This window comes from Vulpes lagopus, chromosome 2 (genome assembly GCF_018345385.1).
Source record: "Vulpes lagopus strain Blue_001 chromosome 2, ASM1834538v1, whole genome shotgun sequence".
Taxonomy (NCBI): domain Eukaryota; kingdom Metazoa; phylum Chordata; class Mammalia; order Carnivora; family Canidae; genus Vulpes; species Vulpes lagopus.
The window spans coordinates 150,850,133-150,871,803 of record NC_054825.1 but is presented as its reverse complement, the minus strand read 5'-3'; the positions used below and the strand labels follow the sequence as shown (position 1 = coordinate 150,871,803).

General features: G+C 36.6%; 1 protein-coding gene across 4 annotated transcripts in view; it reads right to left on the bottom strand.

The window, feature by feature from the left end:
* The window catches only part of RIC1 (RIC1 homolog, RAB6A GEF complex partner 1), a 146,373-nt gene that overhangs the window by 34,275 nt on the left and 90,427 nt on the right, over nucleotides 1–21,671 (bottom strand). For 3 of the 4 annotated variants that reach the window (XM_041745431.1, XM_041745433.1, XM_041745434.1), the window contains 4 exons: nucleotides 17,277–17,419; nucleotides 16,841–16,977; nucleotides 11,563–11,654; nucleotides 5,984–6,072 (listed from right to left, as the gene is read on the bottom strand). In XM_041745431.1, the coding sequence (XP_041601365.1) occupies nucleotides 5,984–6,072; nucleotides 11,563–11,654; nucleotides 16,841–16,977; nucleotides 17,277–17,419 (461 nt within the window). The remainder of the gene's footprint in view (nucleotides 1–5,983; nucleotides 6,073–11,562; nucleotides 11,655–16,840; nucleotides 16,978–17,276; nucleotides 17,420–21,671) is intronic. The other variant, XM_041745432.1, reaches the window with a different exon arrangement.

Below are 21,671 nucleotides of genomic sequence, written 5' to 3'. Positions count from 1 at the left end.
GAAAAATAAATGGGAATATAACTGTGGGAAAATTTTAAAACAAACTAAGAAGAAACACACAAAACCAAACCGAAGTTTACAAAATGAAAGCAATTGCAGGTACAAGAGAAAAAATACAAGTATTCACTATCATAAAAGGATGTTAACTGAAAAGGAGAGGTTATAAACAGTGTACTTATTACTTCATATTACATATACACACACACACATGCACATAATATGCATATTTACTTTCCAAGCATTATACATTTATTAAAATCTAGTTGCAGAGATCTGTAATAAAATACTAATGGTGGTAAACCTAATCTTCATATGGTAAGATTACTGGAAATTTACCTAGGTGATAACAGCCTACAATAAACACAGATTATGATAATCTGCATATTGAGAAAAATATTAACAAGTAACCCAAAGATATTTTGTTACAGAGCTGAACTTCCAAGAAAGAAAAAGCTCCAGAAGACAAGAGAATAGAGAGACTGGTTAATATTTGGGTTGAGGGTAAAGGGCTGGAAGCAGGGAGAGGAGACAGGTTGGAAATACAGGGATAGAAAGATGGGATGAGACTCAGCAATGATGAGGGAGATGGGGTTTTACATCCTTCCCAAAGACAAAGAAGGGGTCTGAGACCAGTGGAAGTCTGGGAGTCAGACAGGAAGCTATGGATCATGTAAGGACTCATGAGACACCGTGGGCTAGTGAAACTCAGCCAGTGCAGCCTGAGGGATACAAGGAAGCTCACCTCTGCTCCAGGTGTAGGAGGACAATACAAGCCTCCCCAGGGGTAAGCAGGTTTATAGCCTAAAGTGATGTAATTGAAGCTGGCAAAATTCTCTCACAACAAAGACCACAAGAGTGAGAGTCAGTAAGTAACCAAAGCAAGAAATGGCATTCCAAGAGCCTGAGAAAGGACAGAACAATCTGAAGAACTCCACACAGTGCTGTCCAACAGAAGCAGTAAGGACCACTTCCTGCACTGACGGAAACATTCCCATCTTCTGGGTCTAACAGGCAGCCCCGAGCTACCGAGCTACACATGGCTACTCAACATTTAAATGTGACCATGCAACTAAAGAAATACAGTGTTAATTTTTTTTTATTTCAATTAGTTTAATCAAAATAGCCACATGTGGTTGATAGCTACTAGGCAGGATAACGTAAGTATGGATAAAAAATAAACATTTAAAAGGGCCAGAGATCACAATCAAAATACATATCACTCTGTTCTTGCAGGCCACCAATCTGACTTTAGAGAAAAATATATGCAAGCCTTTAAAGGCTATGATCCAATAAGAATGATAAAGACTTAAGGAGCTAATTTCTCTATCTGGCAGTACAGCAATTCAACATCTTAAATCACTCACTACACTGAAACAACTAAAATGTTGAATCCTAGGGCACTAGGGTGGCTCAGCTGGTTAAGCACTCAACTCTTGACTTTGGCTCAGGTCATGATCTAAGGGTCGTTAGACTGAGCCCCGCGTCTGGTTCCGTGCTGGCCATGGAGCCTGCTTGGAATTCTCTCTCTGTACCTCTGCCCTTCCCCCTGTTTGCATGCACGTGTGCACACTCTTTCTCTCTCTAAAAATAAAATGCTGAATAAATACCTTAAAACAACTAAAAATGCTGGGAGGTAAGTGAGTGTATAAAGTGCTTCTGCCCTGAATTTTTCTGCCAAACCCTAGGGACCCTGACTTCTACTTCTGATGACGCCAGGAGGGACAGGAGATTAAGCTCAGAACTTGGCCATGGCAGGGTATCTAAGAGAAGACATCCAGATAATGGTGAAGCTACAGATGGCTACATTCATGGTATAAGAATAAGAATTAAACTCTACCATGTGGAAGGTAAAGAAATAGCAAAGGATACTTTCATGTTTTGTCCATGAATGGAAAACAAAGAATCTCCCCTAAGAATCTGTAACCACAAGTTAGTCCTCACTGATCTTTAATTTGAGCAATTTGTATGATTCAAAATGCAAACTGAATATACTGCAAAGGGTTCCAGATTGATGTAGTACTCCCACATAACTTGCCATAAACACGCAAATCCTCTCTGGAAGGACTCAAATTCAATTTAGATCACAAAGCATTCAAACAAATAAGTCTGAAGGAAATTAATCAGTTCTCAGTCAAAAATCCTAATATAGGGGCAGCCCCGGTGGCTCAGCGGTTTAGCGCCACCTTCAGCCCAGAGTGTGATCCTGGAGACCCCAGACTGAGTCCCATGTCCGGCTCTGTGCATGGAGCCTGCTTCTCCCTCTGCCTGTGTCTCTGCCTCTCTGTGTGTTTCTCATGAATAAATAAATAAAATCTTTTAAAAAATCCTAATATATATAAACAAGTTAATGAGAACCCAGAAAACTAAGACAGCAATAACAGTCTCAGAAAGGTTTCAGATACTGAGATTAAGAAAGAATATAAATACCATTTTCTGAAGATTTATTTCATGAAGATTTATTCATGAGACACAGAGAGAGAGGCAGAGACACAGACAGAGGGAGAAGCATGCTCCCCACAGGGAGTCCGGTGCAGGACTCAATCCTGGGACTCTGAGATCACAACCTGAGCCAAAGGCAGACACACTCAACCACTGAGCCACCCAAGCGTCCCCCAAAAAACATTTTTTACTACCTAAAGAAATAAAAGAATATTGAAACTAGGAGCAGGATGCATACAGATTAGAAGAGAGCTAAGTAAACCCTCTGGAAATAAAAAATACAGTAATTAAAATGGACAGATTAAGTAGATTATTAAACACAAATGAAGAGAGAATTAGTTTATCAGAAGACAGAGAAAAACTTTCTAGAATATAGTCCAGAGAAATTTTAAGAATGAAAAATGTTAAAAGGCAGGTTATGAAACATATAAAAAAGTGCTATGTAAGTCTGATTAGATTTCCAGAAAAAGAGGGACACCTGGGTGGCTCAATGGTTGAGCATCTGCATTTGGCTCAGGTCATGATCCCAGGGGTCCTGAGATCAAATCCCACATCAGGTTCCCTGTGGTGAGCAAAGACTTGCTTCTCTCTGTGTTTCTCATGAATAAATAAATAAATAAAATCTTTAAAAAAAATGATTTCCAGAAAAAGATTAAACAAGAGGCAATATTTGAGAGGTAACAGTTGAGTCCTTTGCACAACAGTTGTGTGACAATATGAATCCTCAGATGCAGCACACCTGAATCTCAATCAAGATTTAATAAAAAATCAAAATTCTTCACCTTTCAAATTACAGTGAAATCATCCCAAAGACAAAGAAAAAAATCTTAGAAGTAGCTAAAGAGAAAAAACCCCATTCTCTTGAAAAGGAAATACAACTCAATCAGAGATTCCCAAGAGTACCAGTGAAACTGAAAAGTACTTGAACAACTTCAAAGTACAAAGTAACTGCTCATCCAAAACCGTATAAAAAGCTAAATCAGAAATAAATTATAAGGGCCAAATAAATACATTTTCAGACCCCACCTTCCAAGAATTGAGTTTATCATAAAAAACTTCACTAAAGAAAATTCCGAAGGAGGTATGACAGACAGAAAATGGTCTCAAGTGGAAGGTGGAAAGTGCTAAAAGATATGATATGGGCAAAAACACTGGAATACACATGTGGGTAACACGAAGTTAGTTACATATTGAAGGTTTCCTGAGATTCTGACATGGGATACCTTAGCTTCCTCCTTGAGACTAATGAGATTTTTATTTATTGGATTAGATTTAGACAAGTGCCTCATTTTTTTTCTGACCCAAACATCAGAGAAGTTTGTGTATTATACAGCAATTATTCTTGCTATGGGGACATATCTAAATTTGGGAGAGGCAGAGTGAACAAAGTTTGAAAAAGGCTCCCAATTACTAATACACACATAGAACACGGTACAGTATCAAATTTATGAGACCTGTAGTAATGAGATTACACTGCCTGTTCAATACAATCCTGCAAAGGTCACTGGCTTAAAAACATGTTGATTCATTTATCACATTTGTTAATAACTAGGTGCCTCTCACTAAACTGAACTAGCCTGGTGTAAAGAGATACATCCTACGCTCCTACCCTGAAAAAGCCACCTGTAAGCTAGTTAAGTTCAATAAAGCATTATCAGTGATAAGAAAGATGTTATATGCAGAATATAATAAGGCTCAGGAGGGAACTGTATTCTATTTCATAAAAAGAGATTTCATTTAAGCTGCATCTTGAAAGACCAATAGATACAGACCCTCCATATAGACATATGGGACATTTCAGGTAAAGAAAACAATAGGAGACAATGGCTGACTCTCAGGGATCTGCAGGTGGTTTGGTAAAGGGCAAGCCTGCAGTTCCTGTCTATGTGCAGCGTATCCCAGGGCACTGCAGAGAACTCACAGGGGGTTCCATGAGATCTTCAAGAGAAATACAACAGTATTCTCTTATATATTCACAGATATATAGTTATCTGTTGGACACAATGTAAACTGTTAGCTCTAGGTAGTTCACAGTTGCAGCATTATTAGGCTGTGCTACATTTATTTTGATGATGTTACATCTTTGCAAAGACCACTCTTTAGGAGTTGTTGCAGAAAAACTGTCATGTGAACATCAATGTGGAACAGGAAATGTGGGTGACTGTACCCAATCCAACTCCAAGGTTTGAAAAGTTGTACAGTGTCCAATAGGCACAGACATCCTAGTAGTAAAAAATACTCTTTAAGAATAAAATTAAAAGGATCCCTGGGTGGCGCAGCAGTTTAGTGCCTGCCTTTGGCCCAGGGCGCGATCCTGGAGACCCAGGATCGAATCCCACCATCACGCTCCCGGTGCATGGAGCCTGCTTCTCCCTCTGCCTATGTCTCTGCCTCTCTCTCTCTCTCTGTGTGACTATCATAAATGAATGAATGAATGAATGAATGAATGAATGAATGAATGAATATAAAAAAAGAATAAAATTAAAATATTATTTTTCTTTCCATTTATGGGCATTACTTTTTGAAAATGCTACCAGGATTTAGACCTAACTACTTAATAAATGGAACTTTTGGTATTTCTTTTAACATAGGGTATTATGGTAAAATTATGGAGACATTACGGGCTGAGCAAACCAAGAAATAACGCCAGCAAGAGATCTTATGTGCCCCATATGTAGAAGACACAGTTGATTGGTTGATACATCTACTTCCATCCTTGTTCTCCCTTGCTCACTTCTACCATAAAGGTTTGGAAAATCCAAAGGTAGTGAATGGGACAGAATTATGGCCAATCAGATGTAAGCAGAAGACAGCTGGACCAGGTAGGCTGTGGGAATGCTTCTGAGAAACCTTTTGCTTTCCTGATCAAAAAACCAAATATGCTGTTTCTTCTTCCACATATGCTTTTCTTCTTGACTCACATGCAGAAGTAATATTTGCAACTCAGAGACTACCTGAGACCTTGAAGCAAAGGCCAAATGAAGGCCAGCAGTAACTCACCTTTGGATTTCTTGCTAGTAAAGAAAACAAGTCCTATTTAAGCCACTATAACATGGGTTTTCTGTTGGTTTCAGTCAAAAGCATTTCTTATAACAAGGACTTTCGACTTAATCCTATAGGGTCCACTCAAGATTCACTAAGGGGTTCAGAGAGACACTGTTTTGTTTACTGCTCTGTATTCCCCATTTAGAATAGAGTCTGTCCTATAGCAGGTATTTGATAAGTATTTGCTGAATGGATAAGCTGAATTGGAAGGCAAAATAACAAAGGCAATGAAGTCAGCTAAGAAACCAGAGCAAAGTCCAAAGACTATAAAAGCTAAAACTATGCAAAGACACAGAGGACTAAACCAAACAATAACAATAAAGGGAGCATCCTCAGGAGCCCCTCTAGGTACACAGAAATCCCTGGGCCACACAAAGTACCACTATATGTTTTAACAGTATTTGATTTATAGCATGCATCATTGAAAATCCACAGTTGCTACACATATCATTACCTGTACATTAAAAAATTACAAATAAGAAGGAAAAAAATAACTCACCAGGATATTGTTTTGCTGTTAGCTCTAGTTTATGAGACAGCAGCATAGCTCCAGTGGTGTTATCTATTGTATAAACCTGTACAGTACCACTGTGAAAAACACACAAGCTTTTAATGAAAAGAGACAAATACAAATACAGAAAGCATCATTATGGAATGGTTATGTTCTGCTGGTAAAAGCGTAAACTAAACCCAAACCATTTTGTAAGTAATTTGCAGTCTCATAAATCTGAACAAATACATATTTGTAATCCAGTAAAATTTTCCACTAAATATATCCCAGAGATATCCTTGTCTTTGTATCAAGACGCATGCACAATGTTCAGTATAGTATTGTGCATAAATTCAAAAAAATTGAAGCAACACGAATGTCCAGCAAGAGAAAGTAAGCATAAACTGTAGTATAATCACATAGTAGTCTAGCATATAGCACTAACTTGACTTTAGTCACATGCACTAAAATAGACAGCCAATATGCATATACATAGTATAATTCTGTTTCTATTCAGTCAAAACATAGTAGATACATTTGTAGTAAAAACGCAACAAAGAGCTAATGGGGACATCATCTCTGGTGGAGAATGGGGGATATTTAAGAAGAAGTGGAAGCAGGGAGAGGCATCTGCCCTGGTAATGTGCTATCTCTCATGCCGGATAGTATTTTATACAGATTTTCATCTTACTATTTTTTATGTCCTATATAATTTTTATATCTACACACATGATACATGCTATTTTGTGTATACTGTATATATAATGATTTCACTTAAGAAATCTTTACAAAGACCAAATTTATGAACGGCCAGAAACCAAAACTAAAACTTTGTAATATTACTTCTAAGCTACATTTCAAAATTGACCTATAATGATCATAAAAAAAAAAGTTTTGCTTATGGAATTCTTTTCAGATTGAAAATTTAACACAAATGTTATTTTTAAACTACTGTTTAAACCTACGGCTGCTTTTGCACACATGAGGATGATACGGGTTCATCACCGCCAGAATGTTCTGGCAGTTATATGCACTCCTTTGTGGGGGAAGCCAGACAGTTTTCCCACAGCAGTTCTGACCCACATGCAACCAGGTCCGCTCTTCTGAAGGATCAGGGCTTAGGCTCAATAAAACACCCAAACTAACAGGCCATGTGAAGTTATCCCACAGCTCACTAATGCTGCGTTTTTAAATATTTTTCTTCTCTTTCATTCTGGATAATTTATATCTCCCTATGTTTCCAAATCCTTATTCTTTTCTTCTGCAATGTTTGATTTGGATCTTTAATCTCCCTTATTTAATACAAAAGAGACCCTCTCCAGCTCTCTGGAACTCCCTATCCACCTGTCATCCTTCATGTCTCATCCTGAGACCCAGCTGCTTAGGTCTCCCCAGATTTTCACTTCCCTGTAACTCAACTCAGGCAATCTGCCAGGCTCTGTCTCCCCGGCCTTGTGCTACAGCCTGGAAACTCTCTCAAAGTAATTAAAGCTGAGGCATCTGCAAAGTTTTATTTCTCATCTTTCAAGGGACCAGTGTCCTCTGCTGCCTAATGTTCTAGGTCTTGAACTCATATTGTCATACTGTTTCATATTTTTGTCCATTTTCCTCCCACATGGGAGTGAGAACATTGATGTTAATTCCATCTCAGTCAGAAGTCAAATGCCTGGGAATAGGTATCTTTCCAGACTACCTGCCCAATTAGACACTTTGCTGAAAGACAGCCCTAAGTAGCTAAGTAGCTAGCAGGTATTTACTTGTTTTTGCTTTGCACCTGACAACTGTCAAGTGGTAACTCTGGGTTGCTGAGCTCTAAACAAGTCAGTGAGGAGAATCCAAATATTTTTAATACAAGAAACTGGTGCTAAGTCAATACTTAAAAAAGACTGACAACTAACCTTTCATGTATTCTCTACTGCCTAAATTGTTAAAATTATTTTTATTTCCATTTCTCATTAACCGATTACAGGAAAAAATGTTTCTTCATGCATAAGAAACTACTCACTAACCTCAAAGCAAAAACATATCTCTGTAAGAGATACAGTTATAATCACAAGTGACCAAATTTAATATCACTCGTATCAGGACAACTTAACATTAGTGCTATATGGTGCCATTGCAAGTACATTACATATGATAAAAAATGTTTAACCAGCATTTGGTCAAACCTTTAAACATAAAGGTAAGAATTAGGTTGTAGAATTGATCCCCTTGCAAACTGGCATCCTAGAAGAAAGTTACCTTCCTACTCAAAGGATACCAGCTATAGTTTAGTGTTCAGAGCAATTAATTCTGTTAAGGGCTGGAAGATCAGAGCTAGAAGCCTCTAGTCTGTTAGGTCACATAGCTACAATCACAAAACTTCCACCCCAACTCATGGTCACAAAAAAAAAAAAAAAAGGCTGGCACCCTCCCAACTGATGAGAAGTAAGAAGACAGAGGCCGGAGGCCAAGATTCTACCTTCACTGTCCTGGGGAAGGGCCTCTCATGGGTTCTACTACTTGGCCTTGGTAGGCCTGCGGGTACTACCCTGACTGCAGGCAGCATGGTACTGTGCACCTGCCACTGCTCCTGTCCGATGTTCCTGTGTGAACTTCCTCATCATCTAACTGGACTAGCTCAACAAGAACACACTTCAAGGTTCCAATCATGACAGGTTTAGAGGAACTAACTAAAAGCCATTATGAAGGGCAGCCCAGGTGGCTCAGCGGTTTAACGCCGCCTTCAGCCTGAGGCGTGATCCTGGAGACCCAAGATCGAATCCCATGTCAGGCTCCCTGCATGGAGCCTGCTTCTCTCTCTGCCTGCCTCTCTTTCTCTTTCTCTCTCTCTCTCATAAAATCTTTAAAAGAAAAAAAAAAAAGGAGAAAAGAAAAACTTTAAAAAAAAAAGCCATTATGAAGAAACAACAAGACATATTTAGAAAGCAGGACATTTTATAAATAACCAACCTGGACTCTTAAAAAGTTAATGTCATAGAAATAAGAAAAAGGTGTATGGGTTGTTACAGGCAAAAGAGGATGACAGGGAAACAATAACCGAATACAAATCATTGATTTTGACGGACTCTGGTTCAAACAAGCAAACAAGGAGCTATAAAAGAAATTTTGGTGACAACAGGGTTAATTTGAATATAGATTGAGAATTAGATCTTATTTGGGGGTCTATCATTAATTCTGTCGTATGACAAAGATATTGAATTATTATCTAAGAAAACATCCTCTTTTTGAAAACCAGTAAACAATGTAAATAGCCATTAATAGCAAAACAGATAAATTATGATACATTCATACACCAGAACACCATATATCAATCAAAAAATAATTTTTGCTACTGGCAAACAGCATGGGTGAATTTCACAATGCTGACTGAAAGAAGCTAGACCCAAAACATATTTAGAATATGAAGTTCATAAACATGAACTTCTATAAAGTTCAAAATCAGGTAAAAGTAAATTATGCTCTTTAGGAGCACATGCATATGTGGTAAAACCATAAAGATAAGTAAATGATCATCACAAAGACAGAACAGTGGTTACCTGTAAGTGTGCTGAGGAGGTAAGAGTTGTGATTTAGGAAGTAGTGGGGCTGAAACTTTTATCAGCTCACAACATTCTAGTTCTTGACCCAGTTATGAACTGAGGTGTTTGTATTATAAATATTTGTAAAACTGAGTATTTGGACCCATACACTTTCCTTTAAGTATGGAGAGGTTTTTTCATTTTTTAAAATTTAAATTCAATTAGTCAAACATAATACATCCTTATAGTTTCAGATGTAGTGTTTAACAATTTATCAGTTACATATAACACCCAGTGCTCATCATATCAAATGCTCTCCTTAATGCTATCACCCAGTTACCCTACCCTCCCCCCATGCCCTCCAGTGACCCTCAGTTTGTTCCCTATTGTTAAGAATCTCTTATCAATCTCTTTCCTTTCCTCCATGTTCATCTGTTTTGTCTCTTAAATTCCACTAATGAGAGAGATCATATGGTATTTGTTGGGACACCTGGGTAACTGTCAGTTAATTATCTGACTTCAGCTCAAGTCATGGTCCCAGGATCCTGGGATCCAGGCCCTGTTGGGCTCCCTGCTCAGCAGTGAGTCTGCTTTTCCCTCTCCCCTGGCCACCACTTGTGCTCTTTCTCAAATAAATGAATAAAATCTTAAAAAAAAAAAAAAAAGATATCACATGTTATTTGTCTTTCTGACTTAATTTTGCTTAGCATAATACCATCTAGTTCCATCCACATCATTTCATTCTTTTCAAGATTTCATTCTTTTCAATGACTAGTATTCCATTCTACACACATACACACACACACTCCAATATATATAAATAGTCCATTACACACATCTTTATCTGTTTATCAGTGGATGGATATTTGGGTTCTTTCCATGTTTTGGCTATGAACATTAGGTGCAAGTCAAGTTAGCATTTTTGGATAAATATCTAGTAGTACAACTGCTGGGTCAAAGGGTAGTTCTATTTTTAACTTTTTGAGGAACCTCCATACTATTTTCCAGAGTTGCTGCACCAGTTTGCATTCCCACCAACACTATAGAAGGGTTCCCCTTTCTCCACATCTTAGCCAACATCTACTGTTTCCTGAGTTGTTAATTTTAGACATTCTGACTGGTGTAAGGTGGTATCTCCTTGTGGTTTCGATTTGTATTTCCCTGATGGTGAGTTATGCTGAGCATTTTCATGTGACTGTTGTCATCTGTATGTCTTCTTTGGAGAAAAACCTGCTCATGTGTTCTGCCCATTTCTTAACTGGATTTTTTTTTTTTTTTAAGATTTTATTTATTCATGAGAAAGAGAGAGAGGCAGAGACATAGGCAGGGGGAGAAACAAGCTCCCCAAAAGAGCCTGATGCAGGACTTGATCCCAGACCCCAGGATCACGCCCTGAGCCGAAAGCAGATGCTCAACCACTAAGCCACCCAAGTGCCCCATCTTAACCGGATTTTTTGTGTTCAGTTTGACTCAGTTCTTTATAGATTTTGGATACTAGCCAAAAGAAAAGATTATTTTTTAAAAAAAGAAAAATATCTTCCCTGATCCTCTTTTAAATAATAAAGAACCTAAATTTTGGCTGATTTAATCTTTTTAATTTATAACTTAAATTACAAGTTCCAATCACTAAAGAAAAGCTCACCTTTACAAATTAAAACACTTAATAACCTAAATCTGCCCTTTATATGTTTTGCTTCAACCCAATAAAATGCTTTCAGATTTTATTTTTAAAGATTGTATTTATTCCTGAGAGACACAAAGAGAGAGACAGAGACATAAGCAGAAGAAGAAGCAGGCTCCCTGATGGGAGCACAAAGCAGGACTCAATCTTGGGACTCCAGGACCATGCCCTGTGCCAAAGGCAGACGCTCAACCACTGAGCCACTCAGGTGTCCCGCTTTTAGATTTTATATTAAGGCTGACTCCTATATTGTGATAGGCATGACAAAGTTTACAAGTATGTTTAAGACCATTTATTGTTTAAAAAAATATATTGGGAAAAAAAAACACACACAAAAAAAACCATTATTTCTGACAATCACTCTTAAAGAAGTCTCTATCAATTACCTTGCACAACCAAATGCCATGAGTCGATACTTGTTATTTACTGCTACACAAGTTCCATCAACAACATCTTGTGGCCAAACTCCATGAAGCTGCTATAATAAAGAAAAATAATGAAGGTTTTAAAAGTGCTGTCTAAATACACTGTCTAAATACACTGTAATCAGTATAATTCTCCTTCAATAAACATACAGTTTTGTATGGCTTTCTTTGGTTTCATCTGGCTAAGAAAATATTCTATCGGGACTACCATCGGAATATCAATTTCATTAATTAGTTCAATAAATATTCTCAAATGAGCTCAGTCTAGAGCTAATTTATCTACATGTAAAACACTAAAAAATGGACATTCAATCTGTAAACCTAACTAAATGAAGATGACTTTCCTATTAGGATATAAACATCTTGACAGCAGGAACTGAATCTAACTTGCTCACTAATATTATTCCCATCACCCCCCACATTGTGTTTAACTGCTCAATTGTAGAAAACAGCAAATTTTATTTCATCTATCCTTTAAAAGTGGTTTGTGATTGTCAAGTGCTTACTATTCTCTATTATTCCTTTATTTTACCGTATGATATAACCTACTAAGATTCACAGGATAGTGCCTGGCAGCCTAACATCTCAGGTCTACTATTCACATGCTAAAATAATGATCTGACCTCTCCAAGCTTTAGTTTTGTTTTCATAAGTTCTTACCTCTTAAGAGTGTTTTGCAGAGTAAATGAGAACATACATACATGTAAACTACTTAATACAATGACTAACATTCAAAAAGTTAAGCATTCAATAAATGAATACATTATTATTAAGCTTCTATGCTATTCGGCTCCATTGTTTGTTTTTACCTTTCAAATCAAGGATGTCTTAGATGATAAATTCTAAGGCAAAGGTCATTATGATTATTAGTTTAATAAGCACAACACACAACACAGCACACTATACAATACAGCATTTTATTTTTGGATGATCCTAATAGTAAACACTCTAGAAGATCCAATATAAATAACAGCTCTGTTTAAGATATAATACTATAGATTTTATTTAATTCCCATTTAAATGAGCTATATAATCAATTATCTAAACATGGCATATCTGCTTCCCTTTTTTTGGTATTTTTCAATTATAATAAAAAATCACTATTTTAGATGACCAAAAAAGGTAAAGATAGCACTGAGCATTATTTCTTTGGACCACTGCTTAGACTGAAATTAATTAACTGATTTCTGTAACAAGTATTTTCCAGGTGCCCACTATTCACCCAGCACTGTTCTAAGTGTGGAGGATGTGGCAGGTGTTCAAAAACACCAAAATTCTTGCCTTATATTTGTTAGGAGGTTGTTAAGTTAAAAAACAAAACAAAACTGTATAGTATATTGGAGATTGGTGAATACTGTAGAAAAAAATAATAAAACAATTATAGAAAACAGATAGTATGGGAGGATAGAAAAGTCAGTAAGTTTTCCCCAAATGCAAATGCATTTTGAGGAACGAACTCAAGGAGATATACCAAGTACAAAGGCCCCAATGGAGTAGCATTTTTGGCATGTTCAAGTACATCAAAGAAGCCTATGCAGATGGAGTGAATTGGAATGAGGAAAGAAGTAGTAGATGAGGTACAGATGTAAAAGGAGGTCAAATTTACAGGGCTTTGAAAGCCACTATAAAACCTTTTTGGCTTTTTCCCTAATTTATACATAGTCACTGGAGGATCTTTAATTTTTTAGAATTTTTCCATTATGAATTGTAACACATTAAAGAACAATACATAATTATAAGATTGTACATCTCAATAATATCACAAAGTAAACACTGGAATTAGCTAGCACGTAGGCCAAGAATTATCAGTATCTAACCGTGTCTCTCCTGACCAATATACCCTTACCTACCACAGAAGTAACCAACATCTACACTTAAATGGTAATCACTTCCTTCTTTTCCTTTAGACCAATACTACTTAAGAACATGCATCCATATAAATTCTAATTTAGAACAGCCTATGTTATTTTTAATTTTACATAAAATAAAATCATAGCACATATCCTTTTGTGTCTAGCTGCTTTCACTCACACATCTGTGAGACCAAGGCAAGTCACCACATACAGCCTTGCTGTGCATGCAAGCCTCTGCCTCCCTTGCCTGGGGATTCTTTGCAGTATTGTTAGCTCTCCAAAGCCTTCAGGTACATTATTAAAAAACGTTTTTCTCCAGCTTTTCTAGTTGTCTTCAGTAGGTTTTGTCCTAATTATCTAGTCCTACTGGAAGGGCTTTGAGCAGGGGAGTGGTATAATCTGACATATTTTAATATATCTGTTAAATGCCTCAAAAATGCCAAAAAGAATTTTTACAAAGCACTTAAGTAGTGCCTAATATAAATATGTCATTAAGGGATCCCTGGGTGGCGCAGCAGTTTAGCGCCTGCCTTTGGCCCGGGGCGCGATCCTGGAGACCCGGGATCGAATCCCACGTCAGGCTCCCGGTGCATGGAGCCTGCTTCTCCCTCTGCCTGTGTCTCTGCCTCTCACTCTCTCACTGTGTGCCTATCATAAATAAATAAATAAAAATTAAAAAAAAATATATGTCATTAAGTGTATCTCCCAATTGCCAGTAATATACATATGTATTCTTTACTTCTAATTTGTATTTTCTAACTTATTTAATAATGTCCATTTGCTTTTCATTTTTTTCTAAATTCTTAATTTACTGGAAAGTTTCTTTAACCAAAGCCTAATAAAAATGATAAAAGCTGATACTTAGAAATGAGTCACTTTTTCAGCTCTAGGATTTTTGTTTTCAACAAAAACATTTAAATACCAAGCATAATTACAAATTACTATGTAAAAAAATTTTTATTTTATTATTTTTTTTACTATGTAAAAAATTAAATTCTTCAAAAACTCATTTGTATTCCTATATATTGACTATTACCACAAATGCATTATTTAGTACTTTACTATGTGAATAATGGAAAACAGTTTTAGGAATACTAAAGCTGACTCTATACATAGAAAACGATATGCCCGGGCAGCCTGGGTGGCTCAGCGGTTTGGCGCCGCCTTCAGCCCAGGGCCTGATCCTGGCGACCCGGGATCGAGTCCCATGTCGGGCTCCCTGCATGGAGCCTGCTTCTCCCTCTGCCTGTGTCTCTGCCACACACACCCCCGCCCCCCGTGTCTCTCGTGAATAAATAAAATCTTTAAAGAAAAAAAAAAGAAAGAAAACAATATGCCCTTAAAAAATCTTGGGGTACCTAGGTGTCAGCCTTTGGCTCAGGTCATGATCTTGGGGTCCTGGGATTCAGCCCTGCATCAGGCTCCCTGTTCAGTGGGGAGTTTGCTTCTACCTCTCTCTCTGCTGCTTCCCCTGATTGTGCACGCTCTCTCTAATAAATAAATTTTTAAAATTTTAAAATGTTTCCAGTTAAAGAGAATAGACTGAATATAAATACTTAGCTTCTCTCTTAAAATCCCAACTTTTATAACAGAAATAATTTCTTCAAAAGCATAAACTGACAAGGACAACAAAAGGGAGAAGAGGTAGTATCAGAATATCTTTTTTTTTTTTTTAGAGTATTTTAAAAGGTAGGAAGTAAAAAAAAAAAAAAAAAAAAAAAGGTAGGAAGTATATGGATAAGTAGCATCCTAAACTTGCATTAAAGAACACAAAGAGGGCAGTCTTGTGGCTCAGTGGTTTAGCGTCACCTTTCAGTCCAGGGTGTGATCCTGGAGACCTGGGATCGAGTCCCACTTCGGGCTTCCTGAAAGGAGCCTGCTTCCCTTTGCCTGTGTCTCTGCCTCTCTCTCTCTCTCTCTCATGAATAAATAAATAAAATCTTTAAATAATAATAATAATAATAATAATAATAATAAAGAACACTAAGAAACAGCTAAATTTACACTGTAGGGTACAAAAAGGCTTGGAGATTGAGATTTCTCAGAAAGGGTGAACTAAAAGCAGTAGGACTTTTAGTCTTTTAAAGCCTGTTTAAGCATCATCTGGGTGTTCCCATAGTACCGTCTCAATCTGAGCAGCTAAGAAATACCCACTTTCATTCCAACAGAACACTGGAGATTTTTCTTTGGAGAAAAACAAAATTAAAAACCCTGCTGTCTCTGGGTCACACTGAGAACATGGATAAGTGAATTTGGACCTTCTAATTTAATGTTTCCATAACTTAAAACCCAGAATACTGGGCCAGTCATGTTTATATTCTCTGGAAAGAACTGTAGGACTCTCTTCCAATGAACACTGGATACAGAGAGGGGAGGAAAGGAAACAATCCAGTGAGCTCACCCAATGCTGACAATTAGATTAGGGTCAACCAAACCCACCAAAATCCACAGAGCTTTCAGTGAATCCAAATTTTAACTTTGGATCTCTGTCACAGCAACCAAATTCACATATTAACTAATCATACATTAATTAACCATTAACTATGAAAAGATCTCATACAAATAAAGGAACAAAGGAAATTCTCGGGATGATAGAAGATAAAAATGCAGAAGTACATGGTGTTAAAGCAGTCCAGTTTGCAGCAAGCCAGAGGTTCCAAGAGAAATTTCAAGTAGATGAAACAAATAGAACGTCTAATGAACATCTAAAAGAATTGAGAGGATATTTACACAAACAGCACACAGTATGGGGTTGAATTGGTGGTAAGTACGTAAAAAATAAACAAATATAAAGAACAAACAATTATTAATTCTCAGTGAGAGGGGAAATGTTCAGGAAAGAAAAAATAAAACATATCACATGGCTCAGGTACTAATAGGGTTTGTACAGCAATAACAATATAAACAATGAATAGTAATTACTCAAAATCACAATAATTATACTATGAAGATGGGAAGAATATATGAATGTGGTAGGAACAGGGAAGCAAATGGTCTTTTCCCACAGTGGGAAGTAATAAATAGCCTAAAAATTTAAAATTAAAGAAAACACAAACACACAAGAGTAATGGAGATAAGTAGCAAAATAATAGTTTAAAAAAAAAAAAAAGTGGTTGCCTCCAAGAATGGAAACTGGGTGTGAAGAGAGCAGGAATAGGGAAGGATTATCATTTTTCTTCAACATATCTAATAGAATTGTCTACTTATATTATTTTTAAGTATTATACATGTTGATTTTAAAAAGTTGTTAATAATAACTCTAAAATCTTTTTTTTTAATAACTCTAAAATCTTAAATAAGGAAAGTGGGGGAGGAATTTAACAAAAAAAACTAAAATTAATAAATGTAAAATAAAGAAAATAAGCATTCCAAAGTAAAAGTCATACCTCTGCTGTAAATCTACTCGACACTGGTGTAATAAATCCAATTTTACCATCATTGAACACAACAGCAAACCCATCGAGTGTAGCACAGTACTCCATGTCTCTGATGTGCACATCTGCAAAACCCAGGAATGAACCTGCTGATGGAAACAGAAGTACATGAAATATAAATATAAATACAGTAAATAATGACCTTATATTGATTGTTTGCAAACCCCTTAAGAATAGTAAAGGACAAAATTAATGACCTAATACCACCAAACAATTAAACCATTCCTTTCTATACACACACACACACACACACACACACACACACATACATTCCCCTTACATAATGAATTCCAAAGTAGAAAAATCAATGTTCATCCATAGCAAATATCTAACCAGATTGTATCAAATATTAAACATCGGTTCTACCCTGTGCAGAAGGTGTAACTACCTCTAGATGACTGCAGATCTACTGAAAAAGGTACTGTGCAAAGATTAATAGCTTTCCTTCCATTTGTCATTCCTTCCCAGTGAATAAGATGAAGAAGTCCATCAGAAGTAGCAACGAGAAGATCTTCCAGCACGGACTGCAAACTGTAAAGAAATAACCAATTTAGAACCAATTACCTATTAATAGAGCAGACTGGGAAAGCAATGAGTATGAATACAATTGCTTTGGAGAATATTCATACAGAGAGGATCATGAACCAACTTACGAAATCGTCAGTCATCTACAACTTAGCTATATTAAGTTGGTTCACCTATGTATAATTTAATCTAGAATAAGAAATTCTGGAAAAAAATAAAAGACTTCAGGTAGCCATTGTCACAAACCTGATCAACCAGATTAAAAAACTAGAAATACTGAAACAGCAAATTCAACGATGGAAGGACAAATGAAAGCTGACAAAAAAGAAAAAAGGCAAAGAAACCATAAAAAGTACAACTTATGACAGGTTGACAGTCTGGAGCCGTACAAAGCACAGAGATAATAATCCTCTAGTCATGGCCAATATGAACCTCCCCCAGTGATGAAAATGCTCTGTATCTGTGCTATCAAACATGGAAACCAGCAGCCATATATGGGGACTGAACACCTGAAATGTGGCTAGTGGGACAAAAGAACTGAATTCTTAAATTTACTTTTAGTTAATTTAAATTCAAAGAACTTCATTTGACTAGAGACTATTTTACTGGTGTGCACGGTTATGGACCTCATTATTTCTACAGCATCATTGAGCCTCATGTTGTTCATTCCCACAACAAGCATTTATAAAGCCCATGCTCTATGACAGATGCTATGCTCTGCGTTGGAGATTCTGAGGCGAAAAAACAGTTTCTCCCTTCAGAAGACAACTCAGTTGACACAAGAATTAATTATGGAATATGATCTCAGCATTTATTTACAAAGAGATTTAACATTTACTTAGCTAATGGCAAATAAATGCTCACTTTGCTTACTCTTAGACACCTAGCCCCTAAGGCACTGGTGCTAGGTTATATCTGGCACTAAATGTTGTGGGAGGTGGAAGGAGAAAGAAAAGAAAGAGGAAAGGAGAATCCATGAATGACAGTGCAAAGGTACTGGCACAGAGAAAGAAAAGGAGAACCATGGGAACCAGTGGAAACTACTCTATCAAGAAAGCCAAGGTTGTCAGATGGATTTAAGAAAGAAAGAAAAAATTTAAGAAAATTGTCAAATGCTAGGGGTGCCTGGGTGGCTCAATCATCTGCCTTCAGCTCAGGTCATGATCTCGAGGTCCTTGGAAGGTGTATCTGGGATGGCATGCCGCTCCCTGCTCAGAGGGGAGTCTGCTTCTCCCTCTGTACCTCCTCCCTCTGCTTGTGTTTCTCAACGGTCTCTCTCAAATAAATAAAATCTTTAAAATATAAAAAAAAAGAGTATCAAGTGCAAGAGAGAATGAAAAGTGTGATGTGTCTATAATATATACTATTACATTAAGTATATTATATACTTTTAAGTTTTCTTTCATACTTAAGACTGTATTTCAGAAATATTTTCATCTATAATGGCAGTGGAAACGTTTTTAATGTTTTACTTCTTAAAGTAAACCTTCAATCCTTTAAAAACTGTGTTCAATGACTCATTCTCCAAGGACTGTGTTTTCTTCCCTACCATAAAGATTAGAAAGAATAGAATAATACATTCCCTTACCCAGCTCCGTCTCTTGATTGTAATCAATTGAGTTTATAGAAAGTTCACCTTTGACATATTATATATTCTTCCCTTCAAACTTATATTTTTAGTGTAAAATTTCTTTGTGGCATGTAGTGAACAGAATATAAAACTTTATGTTTCAGATCTGCTGCTAAATGTCAAGAGAAACAACTCAGTGGAACAGCTGCTGGTTTATCAGTGATTTTCAGTCAGCAGGACTTGGCCTAGGTTTTTTCCAACCATATTCTCCCCCTCCTCTGTTCCTATTTCCCTACAAGAATCACTGCATATGACAGGAACAATATAAAGGTCATCCTGGAGTAATTTAACTGCCTACTACGCAAAACTCATTTCTCTTCTGATAAAGTTAAAAGAATTCAGAATCTCCACACTGTCACCCACAGGGCTAGCACAAAAAATGACCGGACATGTGAGGAAACAGGAAAAGGTGATCCAGAGTCAAGAGAAAAGTCTAACCATACAAATAGACTCCATCAATTCTGATGCTGGAATTAAAAGGCAATGACTTTAAAGTAACGACCATAAACATGATAAAGAATCCACAGGAAAAAATTAGATCCTCGTCATTTAACTGAAAGTAAACAAACTCATTAAAACAAAGATAATGTGAGTTCGTTAAAATACTGAGAATTTCCATAAATTAGTCAATAGGCCTCAGCCCATACCATGCAAGTGTGGGCCCACTGACTGCCAGTGTCACAAAGATCTGAAAACTAAAGGATTCATTCTTGGCATAAGAGGGTATCAGGATTCTCTGGAATCTTTTCATGCTGCATTGGTTTCTAAGTATTTTGAAAATCACCCCCTAGGAATAAATACACACAAAATGTACATAAATATACTCTAAGTTATATCCTCAGCCTTTGCAATCACTGACTTCATGGACTTTTTAACAGATAACCAATATCCCAGAGGTGTGTCTTCCCCCCACCCTTAATTTAGTATCTTAGAAGCATAATAGTAGGATCTTGAAAGATTAGTATTTCTGATTAATCAAATGCTCTTAATGGGAAATAAAGAATTCATAATTACCAATTCTCAAATATGTAGATATATTTAATGTTTAATAAGTATTAAATACTATATGCTACACTGGGCTTTCCTTAAGTGCCTGGAGGAAGATATGGAATAAATTGTGGTATTTATTAGTATTTATTATGCAGTATTAGGTAGAAACAGACTAAGAGTTTTAATTATATTAGTACTTCTCACCTTCTAAGGATTCTCAATCCTCAAGTAATAACAAACATCAGATGCTCACCATTAATCCTATTCTTTCTTCAAGCAAAAACTAAAAGATGGCAAAAGTCTTGCCATATTATGCCTACAACCAAGTTTAACCATTATCTCTAACTTTATACAACTTCTATTTTTGGTGGTAAGCAGGAAATTAGTCAGTTATAAAAAGTCCAAATATCACATCTTCTCCCTCAATGCAAGAACAACACAGCTCATCTCCAATCACATTTCCAACAAGTATGCATTATGTGTTAGGAATACTGCTCCAAAATGCAATTATTTTTCTCAACTTTTGAGAAAAACCTTAGAGATTTCCAGTCATCCAAACTTGTATATTAAAAACTAGCACCTGACTAAAACAAATAAAACCACTTAGTACCTGACAAGTTAAACTTGTACAAGATGTCAGGATTTCTTTCTTTAAAGCCTCTTTTTCTATCCCATCCCAATGATCCATAAATTTTGCCAGGGGGTAACGGTAGAAAGCCATGCTTGCAAAGTGCTGCCCACAGAGACATTCCACATTCCTTTTGGACCAAGTTACACTCTGGAGAAGAATCTCTGTGCTGAAATAGCATCTGAGGTAAAGAGTAACCTTCTGACCAAGGGAATCATAATTCAAACTCAATCCTCTCTAACCCTGATCCCACTGAAGCAAATAACAACAGAACAACCTTCCTTTTCTTTGAAAAGAATACATAAAAAGATGGACTACACAAGGTAAGACAACAGCCAGCCACTTGCATACAGTTTTATTTGATATGCACCAGTAGCTGCACAGTATTCTAACAAAAAAATGGTGAAAAAAATCTTTTATTTTTATTTCAGAACTGTGAATCAGAAGACTTTAAAACACGGGCATTACATATTCATACAGTTCAATATATTCATATACTACATTCATATAATTCAATATTTAGTAAGACCACAAATTCTTTTTCCCCAAATCTGTGGCCTAGCCACTCCGTTCTCATGCCGCCTCATACATTTTTCCAGAACAATACATATTCTAACGCTAACAGCTTCCTTTTAAAAAGGACTACTAGCATTATTATACAGAGTACACCTTGCTTTTTTCACCCAACAACATATTTGGGAAGTTTTTCCAGTAAAGAGTGCCTGAGAGACTCAGTTGGTTCAGCATCTAACTCCTGATTTCGGCGCAGGTCATGATCTCAAGGTCGTGAGATCAAGCCCCATGTGGGGCTCTGCACTGGGTGTACAGCCTGCTTAAGATTCTCTCTCTCCTTCTCTCTTAGCCCCTCCAAAAAGAAAGAAAGAGAAAGAAAGAGAAAGAAAGAAAAAAGAAAGGAAAGAAAGAAAAGAAAGAAAAGAAAGAAAGAAAAGAAAAGAAAGAAAGAAAGAAAGAAAGAAAGAAAGAAAGAAAGAAAGAAAGAAAGAAAGAAA